Source organism: Orcinus orca, chromosome 19, assembly GCF_937001465.1.
Source record: "Orcinus orca chromosome 19, mOrcOrc1.1, whole genome shotgun sequence".
NCBI lineage: Eukaryota > Metazoa > Chordata > Mammalia > Artiodactyla > Delphinidae > Orcinus > Orcinus orca.
The window spans coordinates 5,007,471-5,028,737 of NC_064577.1; the positions used below are offsets into that span (position 1 = coordinate 5,007,471).

Below are 21,267 nucleotides of genomic sequence, written 5' to 3' on the forward strand. Positions count from 1 at the left end.
CCAGGGATCCAACCCGCACCCCTTGCAGTGCAAGTGCGGAATCTTAACCACTGGATCGCCAGGGAAGTCCCCCACTTATACCAGTTCTATTCTCTCCTAACAGAACTTTAAAAATGTAAAGCAAAGTGAAATGTTAATGCCCTAGGCACACTGGGACTCTTAGTAACACTTCTGCCTCAAAACCACTAAGGAAATAACTGCTTTCACAAGTTCCCTAGTCCCCTCCTAAAAGCCTTTCAAAGCCTGAATACCTTCCTGCTTCTTTAGGAGATCTTCCTTTTCCTGGTTCTCATGAACCTCAGGTGGCTTAATCTGAGTTGCCAGCTCAGGATCAATGTCATGGCTGTAACTAATATAGTACATTCGGCAGCTGCAGCGTGAAATGATCCGCTGGACTTGCTGGGCTTGTTGCGCCTCAGCTGGCTGGTTCCAATCTGCGAAGAGGTAGGAAAGAGATAAGAGAAAGACATTCTCAAAAGAGGTATTGTGAGAGCCTCCCAGCTATGCGTGATGTCTAGGGAACTCCAGACACTTGCTTTCAACATAGCCTAACACAAAGTGGTCCTACTCCACGTATATTAATCTTACAAACAGGTAAGGAAATGAGGCCCCTTAAGGATGCATGTCTGCTCCTAACCACATAATGGGGGAAGAGGTGAGAACTGACCTGTGGTAGTGGTAACCATGCCTCCCACTGCCTGCCCGCTCTCCATCAGCTCCTGCACAGAGTCCAGACTACGCTGCCGGTGCTCCTCAATATTCTTTACCTGAAGACAGGGATACAGGCACCTTTAACTCCTGGGGGACCAGTAGCTTGTCCTGCACAAGCTCCATTATATATCTCCATTATATCCACTATACAAGTTTAACACTATCTAGATTTTCACTGCCTGGAATAGCTTGAAGAATCTCCCAGGGTAAAGGACATATGTCCCTCTCTCCTGACCCAAACCACCCAATTCTCCAAACCCAACTGAGTTACATGCACGTTTTGCCAGGCCTCAGGCCAGAAAAATACAAGCTAGGTTAAAACCAAATCATGTCCCACCTCACACCCATTAGGATGGCTACCAAAAAAAATTAGAAAATAAGGCAAGGATGTGCAGAAATTGGAACTCTGTGCACTGTTGATAAGTAAAATGATACAGCCACTGTGGAATTTCCTCAAAAAATTAAAAACAGAATTGCTGTATAATCCAGCAATTCCACTTCTGGTTATATACCCAAAAGAATTGAAAGGAAGGTCTCAAAGAGAAATTTGTACTCCCATATTCATAACAGCATTATTCACAATAGCTAAAAATATGGAAGTATCTCAAGTGTCCATCAGTGGATGAACGGAGAAGCAAAATGTGGTATATACATACAATGGAATTCAGGTTTAGAAAGGAAGGAAATTCTAACACATGCTACAACATGGGTGAACCTTGAAGGCATTATACTAAGTGAATAAGCCAGTCACAAAAGGACAAATATATATGATTCCACTTATATGAGACACCTAAAATTTATATATATATATATAAAAGAGAGGTATTTAAGAGTAGTCAAAATCACAGAGAGAGAAAATAGAATGGTGACTGCCAGGACCTGGGGGAAAGGGGAAGTGGGGAGTTACTGCTTAATGGGTATAGTTTGTTTTTCAAGATAAAAATAGTTTCAGAGATGAATGGTGGTGATGGTTGTACATTATGAATGTACTTAATACCACTAAACTGTACACTTAAAATGGTTAGGATGATAAGTTTTATGTTAAGTTTATTTCTTTCGTTTTGGCCACGCTGCGTGGGATGCAGGATCTTCGTTCCCCAACCAGGGATGGAACCCTTGCCCCCTGCAGTGGAAGCACGGAGTCTTAACCACTGGACCGCCAAGAAAGTCCCTTTTTTCTTTTCTTTCTTTTTTTTTAAAATGTTTATAAATTTTATACTATGTATATGTTATCACAATTTTCAAAAATGGAAAAAAATCAAATCATATCATGGGCAAAAAAAATTCATCGAAACCAATGACTTCCCACCCATTTTGGTATTCGTGTGTTTGTGTTCTTGCTGTTTTCTGTCTTCAGACCATTGTGACACTGTTGCCATGGGGGAAGGGAACTGAATTCTTTTGACACTCTCTGCCACGCTGAAGTCAAAGTGAATAGAATGAGTGATATGAGAAGAACATAAACAATCTGTCAAGTCACAAAAAAATTCATATAGGAAAGGCAAGATCAAAGTCTTTCCCACCTAAGCCAAGGACATTCCACTCTAATGCTAATATCACAGCCTGAGAAAAAACGAGTTCACTTGCAAAAGAACGCATGCCTAAAAGAAGCAGAGGCCCAGAAAATGTCAGATCTTCCATAGTTCATCCTGCCTATCTTTGCGTGAGTAGTTACCACCTTCTGTGCCTATCTCCTGAGACTACTGGTAAAGGGTACTGCTTGCCTGAACTACAACTGTAATATACCAGCAGGACCTTTCATATTACCAACAACCTGACCCTTACTTGGCTTGACATCTGATTAAATGCTTATTACTTATATAACTCATATAACTTATACTTGGGGTTGAGCCTTAAGGTCATTGGAGTAAGAAGTACCAGCCAGGGAGGAGGGAAGAGGGATTAGCTTTATCCCCATTGAGTAGAATGAAAAATGAAGTATTCACATTGGTCCTAATCGGATGTAGCTGGATCCAGTAACTCATCTGAATGTACCATGCCCAGCACAATGCGGACACTTAACACCTGTTAAATAAGTAACCACAATGCAGAATATTGGCTAGGTATATCTCATAACCATTAGATCTCCCAATAAATCTGATGCAATTATATCACAGAAATTATAGTACAAATTTAGTTTTACCAAGATGCTGAAAAGAAAATTTATAGCTTAGTCCCTGCCAACTGCTCACAATCTCACCTTCTAACAAAAACATTATCTTGACATACACTAAGACTTCCTCAAACATACTGACTTAAAAGAATAAAACTGGGACTTCCCTGGTGGCGCAGAGGTTAAGAATCCGCCTGCCAATGCAGGGGACTCGGGTTCGAGCCCTGGTCTGGGAAGATCCCACATGCCGCAGAGCAACTAAGCCCGTGCACCACAACTACTGAGCCTGTGCTCTAGAGCCCGCAAACCACAACTACTAAGCCCGCGCGCCTAGAGCCCGTGCTCCGCAACAAGAGAAGCCACCACAATGAGAAGCCCGCACTCGCCGCAACTAAAGAAAGCCCGCACGCAGCAACAAAGACCCAACACAGCCAAAAAAAAATAATAAATAAATTTAAAAAAACAAATAAGACTACTTTCCATCTGAATGAAGCTTTGTATTTTTCAAAGTACGTTCTCATTTGATCCTTTCAACAGTTTTCTGAGAGTGAAGTATTAACTCAATTTTACAAATAAAGGTGACTTCTCAAGGGCTCATGGCTACTAAAACAGCAAAGGTGAAATCAGAACTCACATAATAACCTGCCTCCTAGACAAGCAGTCTTTCTACTCAACCTTACCGATTTGCTGAAATGACCAATCATCTTCATCAGAGAGATGAGAGAAAGGGCAGATAGAGAGCTTATCTAAAATTCTGACTTACTGCCTGTTTTTTCGGCTGCCTGCTGATTAGTGTGATCTTATTAATAGGGGTCAGCAATCTCAAAAATAAAAAAGTTCTAACCCATTTTATTCTCATGTAGGGAAATGAGAATCTCCCTTGCAATGAAATAGAATAGTATGAGATTTAAAAAACAGAAAAAGCACTATGTGTTCACAGATCACAGGCCAGAGACTGCCAACAGTTTCTACATTCAAGTGTTATCATCAGCCTCATTATTCTGCCAACCTGGTAGCAACAGGTACTGTCAAGGATCTTGCAAGCTATTTTGGCGAAAGGGGCCAACTATGGAAAACTGGAGATACAACGGGCCTTCCCAGCCCTGCTGACTAACCTCTAACCAGAGCTGTCGGCCATCCTGCTCAGTGGGGCTGCTTTCAGTGGTGGCAAAGTACTGCATGCCATCCAGTAGGCAAGTCCAGGATGTCTTTTGCTTCAGTGTGTCACCATACCAGGCTGGATGGTGTTGGCACTGCAGCAGCTGGGCTTTGGCAGCTGACACAATGACACAGCCTTCTGTCTCCGCTCCACGAAGAACCATCTACGCCAGAGACAGAAGCAGAGTCACAGCACCAGGGCCACAAAGAATATGGAAGGTTAGTGAAAGGGCCTGTACCAATGACTGCAGCTGGGTCTAATTCTGGCTTACTGAGTGCACGCTACTGGTTTTTAGTAATGGAAGTGATTATCCATGATACCTGTTAGAAAAATTTTTTGGAGCTCTACCCACCTATTCTTATTTAGAGGTGGGAGAAGGTAAACACATATGACTATGATCTAGCCCTATCTTTACGTGCTCTAGTAAAGAGAAGGTACCTGGCAGTTGACCAGTTCAATAAGGCAGTTTCGGTTATATATGTCATCCGTCTGGCAGGCAGCAATGCCACACAACTGGTCACTCACACCTGACTCCTCTTCTGTGAACACTACAAACCTATCTGTCTCTTCAATCAGCTTCTGCAACATGTAGGCACCTGGCAGAGAAATATGAAGTGGGGGAAAAGCCACAGAGTCAAAGGGATAGAGAACACATCCAGGGCCAAACTGATCTTCCTTCAATTTCTCTAGAATGTATTCTCCCCAACCTGCAACTCCAGCCCAGCCCACTCCACCCCTTGACCCCTGGGTAAGGGTTGTCATTTCACTTTCCTTCAATTTTAATAAAAGTAACAGATTCCCAAGAGAGACTTAGAAATGCTATCTAAGTGGTAGCAATCCTTTCTCTTAGGCATATCCACCTCTGAATTACTCTAGGATCTTTTTTCCTTCCATTTCGTTCCTTCTCCTTTTCATTTCATATTGTTTTAAATGCTATTTGTTTGTTGACCACTCCTTTCCACATAAACCACTCCCTTGCCATCAGTTGTCACTGTTCTAGCTCTACTGCTTTCTCTGATTATGACTTTAGATCCTCTGCCTTCTCCCAGGTTTTAGAGATAAGTATATCCCCTAAGGTCTGTCCTTGGCCTGTTCCCTTTTCTTTTTTCTAAAGAGTTTGTCCAACAGTGTTGTGGTTAAGAGCACAGAATTAGACTAGTCTGCCTATGTTCAAGATCCTATCTCTGCCAGTTACTTGATTGTAACCTTGCTTGTTTTAACCTCTGTCTCAGTTTCCTCGTGTGTAAAATAACACTAACTATCTAATATGGTTGTTGAGAGAATTAAATGGAATAATAATACATAAAGTATTTCGCAGGGTACCTGCCACACAGTAAGCAACTATTATCTCCTTGGCATTAACTCTTAGTTCTATGCTGAAACTCCTAAGTCTCTACCTCTAGCCCTAAGCTTTTAGATCCTCATTTCCACCTGTTTTTTAGACATTACCTAGAGGTACTACTTACACCACAAACTTAGCATGTCCAAATATGAACTTAACAAACCTATACCTCCCCAAACCTGTTTATTAGCCTCTGGCTCTCCTAGTTACCATCAGGCCAGTCACCAGGCTCAAAGCCTCAATCATTATCACTTTATCCCTATTTTAACTCCCTCTTCCAACCAGCTGCCAAATCTCTTACACACATAATAACATTTCTATTCATCTCCTCATCTCTGTTCCCACTGCCTCTACCTAATTCAGGCTCTCCTTTCCTCTTGCTGAGACACCATAATAGCTTCCTAATTTGTCTCCCCCACCTCCAGTTTCTTTCAAGTCGTCTTTCCATTGCCAGATTTATCTTCCTAAAAGTAAGATTCTAATGACACACCTCTATTCAAAAACCTTCAGTAGTTCACCACTGTTTACTGAATAAAGAACAAAAACTCCTTAGCCTTGTATTTTTGATGGTCTACCTGCAGTTTTCCCTTCCAGCGTCTTCACCTGTAGCTATACTCTATGCCAACCCAAACAGACTGTTCACTCTGCTCTGAACACGTTGAGCTTGACCAACTCCACTCCTTTTCAGGATGTTCCCTTTGCTTTTAATGCCCTTGCTCCTCATTTCCACATGTTCAAACCATACTAAGCCTTCAAAGTCCAGCTCAAATGCTACTTCCTCAATAAACCCTTCTCTGATTATAGTCCCTCCTTCACTACAGTCAAGAACAGCTCACATATTCTTTAATTTCTCTCTAGCGGCATTTATCATTTTTCACCTTGTTCTTAAATTCACCATGAACTTGCATTCCTCTGTACTTGTTGTTCCCTCTCCCTAAAACGCCCTCTTTTCTTTCTTTGTCTATCAAACTCTTACTCATCTTTTAAGACCCATCTCAATTATATTATCTTCTCTGTGAAGCCTTTCTAGACTTCCCTATGCTGATTTAAATACTTTCTTCTTGAACATTCTTATAAAGTGTCTTCATGACTCTCCCCACACACACCCCCAACTGTGCTGCACAGCATGCAGGATCGTAGTTCCCTGATCAGGGATCGAACCCGTGCCTCCTGCAGTGGAAACACAGAGTCTTAACCACTGGAGCACCAGGGAAGTCCCTCATGACTCTTAGTTTCAGAGCTTCCCCCTCATCTTTACATCCCTAATGTCTACGGTCATGTCTGGTACATTATAAACCCTCAGTAAAGCTAAAAAGTGAATCTATGAATGAATTGGAGTGATTGAGTCAGTGAATGAATGAACTAATCTTAGCTCATCCAGAGACGATAAACTTGTTGAGTCAAGTAAAATATCATATATTCTGTATCTCTCACTAAACCCAGCACAGTGCTCTGTGCCTATTAAGTACTCCATAAACACTTATTGACTGAACAAATTAATTCATCAAAACACAAAACAATTCTCTAATCCTTTGTTTCTTTTCCCTAGTCATTGTAAGTCATCACTCCTTCCTGATCCTCTTCTCCTGGCCAAAGGACCAGACAATTTTTTTTTTTTTTTGGCCACACAGCGCAGCATGTGGGATCTTAGTTCCCCAACCAGGGACTGAACCCGTGTCCCCTGCAGTGGAAGCGTGGAGTCTTAACCACTGGAGCGCCAGGGAAGTCCCATGGACCAGACCCTTTAATGCCCCCCATCACTGCTATATAAGACTTAGGTGGCCTAATATGGAAAAACAAGTTTCATCTTTACACACAGATCGAACCAGTCATAATTTAGTCCTTCTCAAACTCCTGTCCGAGCCCACATACATATTCTAAACCTAACCCTATGGAGTCTCGTCTCCCCCAGCTTACCTCCTGAAGACGCCTTATCAGGCTGTCCACTAAAGCTGGGAGTGTTGACAGGAGGTGGGGCTGGGGCGCTGGTCGGGACACTCTGCTTTGGCTTTTTGGCTGGCATCTGGGGATCAATCTTTAACCCCTTCAGAGCCTCAGTAGAGAGATTACGTTTGAGTACAGCTGCCTTTTTGTAGCCATCATATAAACCAAAGGCAATGTCCCGATTGGTGGTTGTCCAAGAAGCCCGTAAATCTACCAAGTGCAGCTGATGTGTGTGAAAAGCAGGATCCCCAACTCGAGTAGAGAGCTCCTAAGAAACAGGAAAAGAACCTCAGAGTAGCATGGAAATTCCCAACATTCCTCCTAGACCACAAATGCAGAGATAAAAAACATGCTTGTTGAGTAACAGACCTGTTCTGAGGGATATAAGACAACCCTAGAGAAAGAAAACCTAAGTGGTCTTAGTGTGTGCACTAGATTACACTCTGACTATATCCACTGTATTTTAAATGACTCAGAGAATTTCAACTAAAATCCTTCCTTAATTGTGTGTGTGGGGGTGGGGGGACCACCAAATAAGGCACTAGAAGCAAAAAGTTTCACTCTATTTCCTGAAGAGCAAGAGACTATCTTTACAAGGAGAGGGAAAGAAAGGAATTTTCAAAAAGAGGGATGCTGATACTAGTGAGTGCATCATAAAGTAACAACATATATAATTAGAGTGTAGTTTAGGAACATCACCAGGGACTTAGCCTGAAACCTACTGCTATGGACTGAATTGTGTACCCACACCAAATTCGTATGTTGAGGCCATAATCCCCAATGTGACGGTATTTGGAGATAGGGCCTTTAGGAGTAATTAGGTTTAGATGAGGTCATGAGGGTGGGGCCCTCATGACAGGATTAGTGTCATCATAAGAAGAGACATAAGAAAGCTTCCTGTTTTTCCTGCCAGGTGAGGTCACAGTGAGAAGGCAGCCATCTGCAAGCCAGAAAGAGAGCCCTCACTGGAGGAACCTGGTCCTCACCAGGACCATGCTGGCACCTGATTTTGGACTGCCCAGCCTCCAGAAGTGTGAGAAATTTCTGTTGTTTAAGCCACTCAGTTTATGGTATTTTGTTATGGAAGCGTGAGCCGACTAAGACACCTACTGATACAGATAAGGCAGTAAAGAGAATGTGTCAGGCGGTACCTCCTCAGCTGTGCGATTGCTGTGCCGTTGGTAGGTAAGGGAGGACAGGCTCAGTAGGTGGGTCTTTGTTACCAAGGGATCAAGGCAGTGGTCAGCATTCTCTTCAGTGGGCGAGGCCATCAGGTAAACAGTCACCTGACTTAAGTCACTAACCATCTGGGTCACACTCCAGTCAGAGATGAGGCGCCGCATCACTGTGCCCGCTGAGAAAAAGAGGCATACAGAGCCCATGCAAACCAGTACAGAACAGTGTGGGACAGAAAGAGGAGGGAAGGGAACTGAGAAAGAGGGCAAGGAATAGGCAAGGACAAGTGGTGGGAGCCTTTGATCTTACCTTGAGGTATAAGCCGCTGAGTTCCCCGAGTGAAGACGTGGCCCTGACTGCACTCAATTTGGATGCCACGTTGCTGGGCGAATGAGGCCCAATAATGCACCTGGCAACAAGAGAGCATAACACTGAATGAAGGATGGCATCAGAGAGACGATTCAGAGACCCAGTAAGAGAAAACAAGAAAACTAGAGACGGGGAACAGAACTGCAGATGTCAGCAGCACCGTCAAAGCTGACCTGCAGCTGGGGAAAGAGTGCAGTATAGGAAAGCTGCTTGTAGTGCTGGCCAAGTTTCTTCTTGCTGGGTTTCAGGTTATTGAAGAGCTTTCCCCTACAAATAGGCCTTGTGACACTAGTCCAAGTTGCCCAGAAGTTCTGCATCCAGCGCAGGGTGCTACTATACAGCAGAATTCGGGGCTGGGATATTGCTGCAAAGGAAACGACAGACATTTCCTAGCTGTGGTTAAAACACAGAGACGAAGCTAAATCCTTCCCTAGCTTCAGGTTTTAGAGATTTAAAAACCCAAACAGCACTCAAGCCTCACACTCAATATCCCCAACACCCTCTCCTTTCAAAGACCCAAGCTCTCTACTTTCACCAATCCTCTTCCAAAAAAACATCTTGACCCAAACCCTCCTTTGCTCTTTTCCTATCCCCTCTCCAGAGGGTCAGCTGAAGTCCTTGGTGTCTAAAGTTCATCCTCCCAAGCCCTTCCTCCCCGCTGCCCCAGATCCAAGCCTCACTTCCACTGTGCCGAGTCAGATCCATCTTGATGGAGAGATTGAGGTTCTCAGAGCGAAAGGCCCGGTAGGAGTCATGAAGCTGGCCCAAGGGCACCTCAGGCAGGAACTCTGGGGCCCGTAGAGTGACACCATGGTGATCATGGGGGTTCCCATGACATAGCCACTGCAGGTCCAGTGTCATGCAGAGGTCAGGCAGGTGAAGGAAGCAGCAGTCATCATACCTGGCTCACAACAGAGCCCTGGCCCTTAGTGCCCTGGTCACTTGCAGCCCCTCGGCTCTTCCCCTCTCCCCCCACCCTGAGTCCCACACCCTGTTGAGGCCCCATCTATCACCCCACTCACTTAGAGGCTGTTCTCACGTTGACATCCAAGTCACCCTTGAACACAAACTGACCAGGTTTCCAATGAAAAGACAGCTGGTTCCACTCCCAGTGCATATTTTCAGTTGTGTTGTATGGATCCTATAACCACCCCAAAAACTTGGTCAGATATGAATAAACATATCACCTTCACCTCCCAAATCAGTACCTTTCTCTCTTCCCCCATGTGCTGTACAAGCCCCAACCATACCATCCTAATAAGAAAACAGTTCCTCTGGACCCCTCACCTCAGTAGCCAGCTGGTGCAGGTTTGCCTGTTCAATGTCCATGTGCCAGTCCCCATGGAACAGAAGACGGCTCTTGTCCCACCAGGGCAAGGGTGGGCTGGGGTCAGCTGAGGGCTTGGTCAAGAGGTCCACAGACTGGCCAATCAGTGTCCAGGCTGGATCCCAACACGGGCCCCATACCACTGTGTACTGGAAGATTTCCGCTGGGGTAGAGGAGCAAAGGGCACAGCCTGCTATACAACTTCATCCCTCTCTTCTCCCTTCACTCCAGAAAGGCCTCAGCTCATCTCCCACCCCAGCCATCACCAACATCTCAGTCAAATCATTTGCCCTCCTCTACTCACAGTGAAAGTCGTGATAGAACTTGAGTGGGGGCATGTTCCTCTCCACTGCCACGTTACCCCATGGAAGCCCCAAGTGCAGGATTTGACGCCGACGCGAGCAAGGCTGACCGCTCTGCTCAGTGCCCACAAGTCGACCCATCAGCCGCCAGTCACGGATCTCAAACAAGTACCGGGGATAGTCTCTTATCCGAACTGTTATTATAGGGAGGATACACACCAGCTACTCAGGAAACTGTCTTAGCACTCTCGGGCACTTTCCCCCCCGCTACTATTTTTACCCATCTATTGATATTTTACAAGATCAACTGAGAGAATAAGAGTTGGCAGTCGGCAGCAAGACTGAAAAAGTGCACGGAGACCCTGAGCAGACAGTGAGGGGAATAACACTGAGATCCAAGAGCTGCACTAACCCTGAAGATGACTGTGTTAGTACCTTTGTGTTTAGCCAAGCGGTTTCAGGGTGAAATTCAGGAACAAAGAAAGGGAAGAGGAGTCTACCCATCCCACTCCACCCACCCCAAAACAGCCACATTTCCCAATATAACTGAGCTCCTCTGTAATCACTCAAAGAGCTCCCTGGACAAGGGCAAACACTAGGCCCTGCAAATAGGGAAGTACTACTTACCCAGAAATGTCTTGACACTGCACTTGAGCATACGACACCACTGAATGACAAGATCTACCCCCTCCGCAGGAAAAGGGCTGCCTGGATCAAGCTCTCGAACCTGCTCTACCACACGCTCAGGCCCGTGGAAGGAGGCATCTGCCAGAGCCACCAGCTCTAGCCCTGCCAGGCTCCAAGTGAGCAGTGCCCGGCGCATGGGTGTGTTGCCATAGAGACGACGGGAGCGCTGGATGTAGATTTCGATGTTTTTATGCTCCAAAGAGGCATAGAGCTCCTCAATTTTGCGGGCAGGCAATAACTCCCCATGCTGCTTCCGAAGAGCAGCCACTTTGGCATCCAGCAACTGCAGCCTTTTGGCACTCTCCTTACTTTCATCCTTCATCAGTTCATAGTTATCACGAAGTTTCACCTCAAAAATATCATCCAGGAAAACCCATGAGAAGTGCTGAACCTTCAAGAGTAGATCAGGTGGGAGGTGGGCAGAGCTTGGAGAAGCCTGAGAACGAGTTCCTGCATGCAGTCCCTTCAGCCATTTCTGAACTCCCACAGCCTCATCCAGAGTTCGAGAAAAATCATACTGATAAGGAAACTCCACTGAGACTGAACCCAGGGAGAGGAGCCAAACACGGTTCCGGAGGGTCTGCAGCACAGGGAAGGGGTTCCGGTGGAGGATCATCTCCTCCAGCTCAGGCAGCAGCTGCACCTCCACCTCCTTGAAGTTGAAGATGCTATTGCCATCGAACCCAGCAGCCAGCTCTGGGCAGTAAGCCTGCAGTGAACCCCCGTGCCGGCTCAGAGACACACTCTCTGCAGCCAGGGTAATGAACCTGTCCTCAGCTACAAAAGCTGTCAGCTTAGCTGTGCTCACCTCTAGAGTCAGGTTTAGCAGCCGCTTTGGGGGAGAGGGCTCAGGGGGACAGCCTTCTGGCTCACAGGCAGTCTCTGGAGTCTCTAGTGCAACAAGTGGAACAGTCTCAGGAAACAGAGTGGCTCTTAGTAGGTCTCGGCACTGCAGGGTGGCCAGGATATGCTGGTATAGGTACATGTGATCTGGAGGGCTCCAGAGTAAGGTCAGCCCTGCACCACACTGAACCTTTAGAGAGCAAGAGAAAAGGATCTATCAATTACAATGTCCCAGAACACAAGAGACACACCTGGCTCAAGAACCATCTCCACTCAGAAGTCTCTCCTGAGTCATCACATTAATTACCCCCTTGTTTTGCTCCTCTTTGCACTAATAAACTGAGCTAACAGTTCTTAACTTATACTTACAAGCACTTACACTTTTTTTTTTTTTTTTTTGCGGTACGCGGGCCTCTCACTGTTGTGGCCTCTCCCGTTGCGGAGCACAGGCTCCGGACGCGCAGGCTCAGCGGCCATGGCTCACGGGCCCAGCCGCTCCGCGGCACGTGGGATCTTCCTGGACCGAGGCACGAACCCGTGTCGCCTGCATCGGCAGGCGGACTCTCAACCACTGCGCCACCAGGGAAGCCCCACTTACACTTTTTAAGTCCTCCTCAACTGGATTCTAAATTGTCTGAGAGTAGAGGCCATGTATTTTATTATTTTTTTTTAACATTTTTTTTTGGATGTGGACCATTTTTAAAGTCTTTATTGAATTTATTACAATACTGCTTCTGTTTTATGTTTTGGTTTTTTGGCTGTAAGGCATGTGGGATCTTAGCTCCCCGACCAGGGATCAAACCCACACCCCCTGCATTGGAAGGTGAAGTCTTAACCACTGGACTTCCAGAGAAGTCCCGAGGCCACATATTTTAATTCTGGTATCTACCACAGTACATCCAGTATATACACATGTACTCAATAAGTTATTTGGCTTTATGTTTCTGCTCATGAGTTATCTTTCTATAACAACCACACTCTGTAAAATAACCATTGCAACAATCAACTGGAAAATGTTTCACGCATTGATTGCACCTTGACTTAATTCTTAAAACGTATAAAGAGTACTGGTCACACAAGTTAATATAGCAATTGACCTGTGGGAAAGTATGCCTCAAAGAAGGGAATAAAGACCTTGTCAGCTTGAAAAACAAAGTCAATTCTCAATAGTTAAGCAGAGAAAATTTAAATCCCAAGACAAAAAAATTCCTTTGAGTTCCAATCTCTGAAAAGGAAACTCTTCAGTTTCCAAAGGAAGCTGAAGTCTGATGAACAGGAACATATCCCACTCTCCCCTCAAGAGGGCCTTACATCTGTCTGATACTCTGAGGAGAAAGATATTGGGAAGCCTCTCAAAACTTTCCAGTGCCCGCATCTTCAGATCTCTTCCAGTCTTTTGATGAGCTGAGTGCTTCAGTAAAATGATACCAGATCGTGACCTTTAAAAGCCCTATATTTTTCAGATATATGCACTGAAATCTTTACACTTGAAATTATATGTCTGGTTTCTGCTTCAAAATAATCCCAGAGAAGAAGGCAGGGATGACTGCTCAGAGTTTAGCTAAATGAAGTTGGTCGTAAGTTGGTAATCATTGAGGCTGGATATGGATGCATGGAAGTTCGTATATTCTCTCTAGTTTTATATATATTTTAAATTCCACATTAACAGATAAAAATGTACAGAACAAGGGCTTCCCTGGTGGTGCAGTGGTTGAGAATCCACCTGCCAATGCAGGGGGCATGAGTTCAATCCCTGGTCTGGGAAGATCCCACGTGCAGCGGAGCAACTAAGCCCGTGTGCTACAACTACTAAGCCTGTGCTCTAGAGCCTATGAGCCACAACTACTGAGGCCGCATGCCACAACTACTGAAGTCCACGCGCCTAGAGCCCGTGCTCCACAACGAGAGAAGCCACTGCAATAAGAAGCCCACGCACTGAAACGAAGAGTAGCCTCCGCTCACCACAACTAGAGAAAGCCCGCACGCAGCTACGAACACCCAACACCCAACACGAGGTGTTATATTTCTCATAGGTGAGTTTCACAACATGACTCAAGACTGGAAAATGCTCTAAGCCTAGGAAAAAAACAACCTGACTCCACCTCCCCACAGAAGCATTACCTCTAGAGAGCGGATGCTGCTGTGATAGGTGATGGAGAGCATGGAGAGGCTGAGCACTGGAGTGGGGATGTCAGGAGCCTTACAACAGGGTTGCATCTTCTCTGTGACCGACTTCACCAGCGCAAGCACAAGTCCTTGAACACCCACGGTGGAGGTTTCAGCACTTCCCAGGACGGTCAGTGTGTCCAGTCGGATCTCTGAAGCACCTAACATCCAGAAGCCATGTCAGGCTTGGTTCTCAGCTCTCAAATGGCAACTTTAGTCCTCACTCTCCCTCCTTCCTTATTCCTTTCACTCTAGCTATCCTTACTCCCCACACCTTCCTAACCTCATTTCTCATGTTTTAGGGAAGTTTTTCCTCTCCCATTTTAACCTAACTAGATCTGGCAGGGCCAAAGAAGTTCCCAAACTCCTACCAATTCCCCAGAGGTATATCAAGTTACTCTCTAGAACTAGATACACAAAGAAATAAAAAACTAACTTCATCTCATTCTCTTGATCAGATATCAAAGCTGTCTTTTTCTCATGCACCTTGCTATTTGTAAACCCTTAAGAAACATCAAGAAGCCCAATAGTTATGCAAGACCTTCCAACATTTCATGCCTCTAATTTAGAAAATTTTCATATAATTGGTCTTATTAAGTGAGAAGGAGCAGCATAATCTGCTTAGGTTACAAGCCACCCACTTCAGTACAGATTTCCTGTCCCACTTACCGACCAGGGCAGAAAGGGTGAACAAGTTCATGTCCTCCACCTTCAAGTCCACCTTCCACAGTAACGACACAGATTCCCCAAATGAAGATTCCCTAGAGACAGCTGACTTCCCAGATTGTGGGCCCATCAAGGACAATATCCGAGAAAGACACTGAGCACAGGTATCTGATACTTCTACCTGCAGTCCTCGGATGGTACAATCAAGAAACAGGGTATCTGACTGAGTGCTGGACAGGCCCAGAGGCTGGTTATAGCTACCCTAGAAAAGAAGCAGAAGGACTCCATCAGAAGCATGCCAACACACAGTTCTGTAACGCACTGATGCATCGTCTGCTGCCAAAAAAAGATGCTCAGTGCTCTAAAGCATGGTAGGATGAGGAAACTTCACCAGCTACTATTCACCAAAGTCCCCACCTACCTGTAGTGTGAAGGAGTCCAGGACAAGCGCCTCACCCCAAACATGCATATTGGGTGGGTGGGGTGCCCGCTGAATGTGGGAGTCACTGCCCACCCGCCAGCAGAGGTGGTCCACAGTCAGGACACCCCGCTGATGGATACTTTGTGGTCTCAGGTGTTGGTAATCTGAAAAAAGAAGGTGGGAGAGAGGAGTTCTTTGGAGCCACAGTGGCCATCAATTGGGCCGAGCTCCACTAATGAACAGATTCTTGTTCCTCTTCCATTGCACAGCCTTACCCAGAGAGATGGAATTGAATCCCAAGGCAAAGGGTGGTGTATCTCCAAGCTGAATGGAAACGTTGACATTGGAGATGGAGGTGCTAAAGATGATAGGAGCCAGGATTTGAGGGAAGGTTCTGCATAGGGATAAGACATCACTGTTTGATAAGGAAAGAATTGCAACTTCCTACTATGTAACAGATTCCTGAATCTCTCAAAAGACAGGGTGAGTTTTGTTGTGATTCTCAGGATGGGAGGCAACTAGAAAAAAACAGACTGAATTCATCAGTTCGCTCCCACTCCCAGTGATAATCCAGAGACTTATTAGGTTGAACCAGATGAAACTGCCATTTTCGTAGATCGAATGTGATGAAATCAGTGTATCTTATGATTTAACTTACTACAATCAAAAGCATCGCTTCCGAACTGACCTTAAGTTCTCTATGCAACACAATGCAAGTACTACACAGAGTCATGGCACTGCTGACATGATCTATCACCTTATAATCTAAGGCAGACGAGATACTGTTATCATTTAAGTTCAGTTCAACAAATGTTCATTTCGTATAACAAGGAACTGTGCTGGGCATTGAGGACATAAAAGCAAAGAGGATGTCATTCTACCACCAGAGTCTAGTCTAACAGGGAAGATATATAAAATAGGTTTGCTACCGAGTCTGAGCTACTGAAACTGAGATTTAAAAAGCTCAAACAATCAGGGACTTCCCTGGTGGCACAGTGGTTAAGAATCCGCCTGCCAATGCAGGGGACACGGGTTCGAGCCCTGGTCCACGAAGATCCTACATGCCGCAGAGCAAATAAGCCCACGCACCACAACTACTGAAGCCCGTGCGCCTAGAGCCCGTGCTCCGCAACAAGAGAAGCCACCGCAATGAGAAGCCCGCACAGCACAACAAAGAGTAGCCGCCACTCGCCGCAACTAGAGAAAGCTCAAGCGCAGCAAAGACCCAACGCAGCCAAAAATAAAAAATGAAAAGATCAAACAATCAAATACATATTTAACACAAAATGCCACTTTAGACCAAAAAATCCAGGAATCCACCTGATAAAATGGTGGCTGAAAAAGATTACACTGACCTTTTTTTCGTTTGCTTAATAACAGATGAACTAGACTCTTGGGTCTCCAGGGCTAGCATGTGCAGCCAGTGAGAGAATTCCAGATGCCGGTAATGAATAATACAAGTGTTCAGAACGAGGGAGGCTGCGAGGTCAATGGTGGTCACCTGGAAATAAGAACACCAGAACTGTGGGCTTAGGTTTAATTTCATTAGCTCATGATGCGACGATGCACAGAGAAAGAAGAAAAGGAATGATTCTTGGTCAACACACCTGCACACTAGCTTTGAGGGAGTTGAGGCAGACAATGCGCTGGCGGCTCTGGGACAGCAACAACCCATCTGTAAGGGCAAAGGGCAGATCAGAAGGAAACACTGGGAGGGCAAGAGGTAAGACTAGGAGAGAGTAAGAGGCAGGCAAGGAGATGAACAGGTCACCAACACTATTTTCTTTCAGTATGTTGCCACCTCCCCTTCCTCGGTTACAGTGATATTAAATTAAGAAGACCAAGTGGGGCATTGGGGAAGAGTGTGTCTGGTCCTCCCATTCTCTCTCAGTACCAGTATCCCCACCCATGGACCTTTCAGAAGGAGTTCAGTGCTCATCTGTGCCATATCAGAGTTTGCTGTGAAGCTTCGAAGGGGCAGCTGATCCTCATCACGGTGGTACAGGAAATGCAGCAGCTTCAGTGTCCAATTGAGGTGCCTGGACCAGAGACAGACTCTGGCTTAGAAATATGTGGGATGCTATTCCTACTCCCTTTATCCCCTCAGACAAGCTCAGTGCAGCTACTAGGCTGGTTATGGAGACCCCAGCACATAGCTCCGACTATCTCTCTCCACACTTCTGTCAGGAGAGATCTCACCTCTTTTGACTATTCATGGACAGCACCACACTTGTGATCTCCATCTTCACCTTGATTTGGTCTGGCAGCTGCTGAAGGAGGTACAGGCCAGGCAGAGTTGGCTCAGCCAAGTTCTCTATCACCTCTGAAAACATGAATGAATAAGACAAGAGCCATCAATCCTTAACACTCAAGTCTCCCAACACGCTGTGCCCTCTTTGGCCCAATCCTCCCATATAAAGTAGGCTAAGCAAACACCCAATCTTAGGTCATAACGCAAAGATCCCAGAGATCCAGGGACTTGCTGTACTTCCTTCCCCAGAGTCTAAAAAACAGTATGGAAAGCAGGTTGTTACAATGAAAAGAATATGGACTTTCGGGCCAAATAATTTAAACCCCATTTTCACTACTGACTAGCTAGGTGATCTCAGTCAAGTAACCTATCTAATCTTCCTAGGCTTCAGTTTCCTCATTTGTGAAATGTTAAGGAGTTACTACAGGAACATACACAAAACACAAAGTACAGGTCTAATTCATGATAATTACCCACTAAATGTTAGTTCTTTCACGCACCACAAGCAAATGCCCTATTTCCTCTAGCTATCCTCAAAGGCCACGGTCAAAGGCCAAGGCACTAACAAATCACACCTGAACAAGCGGTGAGACCACTATTTCTTTTCTACTTCCAAAATAACCCGAGAACAGGGAAGCTAAGAAGCTCACTGACTGGGGCTTTACCTGAACAGGGAACAGGCTTGGATGCCAGGCCTGGGCCCTGGCGCAGCAGCTGACTATGGAAGAGGCCCTCATGCAGTTCAGCATGGAGTGTCCACACATCCACAGTGATCGCCTTCAGCTGCCGGCTTCTGATGCCCACCTCTAGACACAGCTTTAGGGTAAGTGAGAGCTCCGCTAGACAGGTGTTCTCCTATAGGGAAAATACTCCTCTAAGGTGTGAACGCGTAGGGAGCTTGGGATCAAAATGCTGTGATCTGGAACACATCCTTGAGGGAACCCCATAGCACACAGAATCTGGAATGTAAGCCCTAAGCTCCATCATACCTCATGCCCAGAAGAAAACAAGGCATCTGAATGACCATGGCATACTCACCAACTGGCCACTCTTTAGAACTTTGCTGTTGATCTGACTTAGGCTCACCTCACATTTCAGCCTGGGAAAGGAAAAAGATTAACAGCACTTGGCCCCTTTCCTCACCATTTACCTTCAATCAGGCTTTGTGGGCTGGAAGGCACAAGGCAAGCATTAAGTGCCTAATCTTACTCTCTCCTCAAATTACACAGAATGAGAACTTGACACCTTGATAAGAAAGCCCTGACATCCACCCACCCTAAAACAACTATAAGGCAAGAAAGGGACTAGCAAACCTTCTACCCAGTGCTTACCTCTTCCCATCACTATCCAAAAGAAAACTGCTATCTCTGATCTGAATATGCCACAAGGATTCAGAAGTAGCCACCTTGAGAACCATGATGTTTATAGAATCTACATGAATGGAGAACAGCTGAAAAAAAGATGCAAAAATGAACGATAATTAACATCAAGGCAACGTCCTTCCTTTCCAGTGGAAAAAGAATAAGAGGCAGCTCTTAGTATTATGCCTCAAATACAGCAAAAAAAAATCCACCCATGACTCCACAGCCAGCCATTCCTACTTCAGTCCAGCAAAGTGGGAAAGTAGTCTCACCTGGCAGAAGATCTTCAATAAGGATGGGCTGAAGGACAGCTCCTTTTGGTGCACCCCAGTACTCTGGGAGAATGGGGCAAACAGGCCAGAAACCTTCTGTAGGTCTGTTCTGATACGTACTTCGCCGAAGCACAAGGCCACATAGTGTCTGCCCAGAAGAGAAATCTCACTGCCATCATGTCCATCCCTTCCATAGCAGTCTCTTCCCCTCCCTCACATTCACCTTCCCATCCTCCCTAAAAATGTAGCTCAAATCATGGAAGATAGTCTCATAGTAGTTATCAATATCTGTCCCACAAAACAATAGCTTCAAGGCTAATCCAGAGACATCAGCAAGAACCCACTTCCCTCCTTGGGCTGTGAGGCCTCTGTAACAGAATCTCATTTTGCAAACCACAATCCTAAAATATTCCCCAGGAGGAGAGTGAGGTGATAGGGTACTCACGGCAGATCATGGCTAAGGAGTTTGCTGGAAATCCACAGGCTATCAATTTCCTAAAACAGTGTGGGAAGAAGCTTTGTACACTAGCTGCTAGGCAAGCCAAGAGCAGCGTGACAAGATAGGAAGGGGTCTAAGGAGAGGAGGACGTGCTATAGCCCTTCCACTAAATATTCTCTATCCCATTTCCACCAGCTTCTCTCCTCGACACTATATCCTGTTCCTCTAATGACACTGATTGAACTTGTTTAGTATTTCTCTTTTATGGATATGTTGCCCTGTTTCCCCTCTTACATTAGAACAGTAAGCTCTTCTACTGTTATCTTTGTTCTGTGCTTTACTTCTGTATCTTTCTTACATGCCCTGGACACCCTGTGCCTTATAAACATTTATAAAAGAACTTGCATCAATTCCAGTGTTCCTAAACTAGCTCTAAAATCATCTTGGCAAAGGGATGGCAAGGCCGGGGTTAACTAGGAAAGCCACCAGAATATTTTAAAAAAGGAAATTAAAAGTTGAAATTCAGTTGGATCAACCCAAATACATTCCCAGGAAGTTTCCTAGGACTCACCACTGTTTGCTGGTGCTGCTGAAACTTAAGACTGACATTTTGAATCCAAAAAAAGGAGCCAATCTTTAGTTCTGCCTGCAGCTTCCGCTGACACCACTTGGTGGCCAATCGGACCACAAGCCACCTGCAGAAAAATCCTTGTGAGTTCATAGGACCCTCTCCCAATTATTGCCTCCCTCACCCCCTGCGGGTCCTAGAAGGCCATGCAAAGGGACATGAACTGGAGGTGGATCTTCTTGGCAACCCTCCTGTCTCCCAAAACACCACTCTGTCACATACATTCAGCCACGCTGATCAGGACCCTAGCCCCAGAGTGTCCCCTCCACCCAGATGAAACGAGCCGAACTAAACACCTTTTAAGTTGGAGACAAAAGAAAGCAACCCCTCAAATCCTCAGGAACCCCAGAGGTAGAGAGAAGAGGCCCCAACAGGAGTCGAAGTACAGGCATCCGTGCCAGATGTGCCATCACATAACCCGCAAAAGGTCTCCTTCTCCGCCCTCCAGACAGGTGTCTGCGGGAAGCCAGTGCGGGCTCACACCAGCCCGGCTCAAATGCCGCTCTCCCTGGGCAGCCAAACCTGTTCCGCTGCAGGTGCCCTTCGCGCTCGGGGAAGGGGACGTTCAGGGGCATGTGGATGGGGAAAGAAAAACCAGCCAGCCGGGGCCCCCCTCATTCACACCCCTATCCGCTCCCCAATCTCAGCATCTTCTCAGGCCTCGCCCGCTTGCTCAGTCTCCCCCCACTCTCGGTTCCTCCGCGCCAGCTCCGGTCGTACGCCCCGGCTCGACCCCTCCCCGCGTTGCGCGCCCCCTCCTCGGCCCCTCCCCCTCCGCTGCCCGCCCACCTCCCCCAAGACCCCTCCCCCTCCCGCGCGCCTCTTTCCAGCGCGCGCCCACCCCTCAGTCTCTTTTCCTTCCCTTCCCGCCATCCCCCCCCCCACACGCCGTAGCCGGGATCCCCTCACCGGCCTAAGAAGAGGGCGCTAAGCGTAACCAACAGCAAGACCAACAGCGCAGAGAAGAACAGGGGCATTCCGGCCCCGGCCCCGGCCCAGCCTGGCTCCGGCCCCCGCCCTGCCGGGGCGCCCCTCCCGCCCCGCCGGCTCCGAGCTGGGCCGCCGCGGGCCGACCGGCAGCACGCGCAGG

At 46.4% G+C, this 21,267-nt stretch overlaps 1 protein-coding gene across 10 annotated transcripts in view; it reads right to left on the bottom strand.

The window, feature by feature from the left end:
* BLTP2 (bridge-like lipid transfer protein family member 2) overlaps positions 1–21,267 on the bottom strand; it is a 30,773-nt gene extending 9,506 nt beyond the window's left edge. For 8 of the 10 annotated variants that reach the window (XR_007473353.1, XR_007473352.1, XR_007473351.1 and 5 more), the window contains exons 1-28: positions 21,087–21,267; positions 20,121–20,244; positions 19,556–19,605; positions 19,111–19,258; positions 18,809–18,927; positions 18,516–18,576; positions 18,143–18,332; positions 17,426–17,549; positions 17,141–17,265; positions 16,834–16,901; positions 16,582–16,727; positions 15,502–15,620; positions 15,227–15,390; positions 14,809–15,067; positions 14,095–14,300; positions 11,071–12,163; positions 10,446–10,637; positions 10,102–10,304; positions 9,837–9,955; positions 9,495–9,715; positions 8,988–9,178; positions 8,755–8,854; positions 8,421–8,623; positions 7,243–7,537; positions 4,422–4,579; positions 3,940–4,146; positions 668–767; positions 252–434 (exon numbers count right to left, since the gene is read on the bottom strand). Coding sequence is in view for 6 of the 10 variants with exons in the window: in XM_033423377.2 (XP_033279268.1) it covers positions 252–434; positions 668–767; positions 3,940–4,146; positions 4,422–4,579; positions 7,243–7,537; positions 8,421–8,623; positions 8,755–8,854; positions 8,988–9,178; positions 9,495–9,715; positions 9,837–9,955; positions 10,102–10,304; positions 10,446–10,637; positions 11,071–12,163; positions 14,095–14,300; positions 14,809–15,067; positions 15,227–15,390; positions 15,502–15,620; positions 16,582–16,727; positions 16,834–16,901; positions 17,141–17,265; positions 17,426–17,549; positions 18,143–18,332; positions 18,516–18,576; positions 18,809–18,927; positions 19,111–19,258; positions 19,556–19,605; positions 20,121–20,244; positions 21,087–21,154 (5,236 nt within the window). In the remaining 4 variants the exon portion in view is untranslated. Of the gene's footprint in view, positions 1–251; positions 435–667; positions 768–3,939; positions 4,147–4,421; positions 4,580–7,242; positions 7,538–8,420; positions 8,624–8,754; positions 8,855–8,987; positions 9,179–9,494; positions 9,716–9,836; positions 9,956–10,101; positions 10,305–10,445; positions 10,638–11,070; positions 12,164–14,094; positions 14,301–14,808; positions 15,068–15,226; positions 15,391–15,501; positions 15,621–16,581; positions 16,728–16,833; positions 16,902–17,140; positions 17,266–17,425; positions 17,550–18,142; positions 18,333–18,515; positions 18,577–18,808; positions 18,928–19,110; positions 19,259–19,555; positions 19,606–20,120; positions 20,245–21,086 lie in introns of those variants that run through there. The other 2 variants (XM_049701722.1, XM_033423382.2) reach the window with 2 other exon arrangements.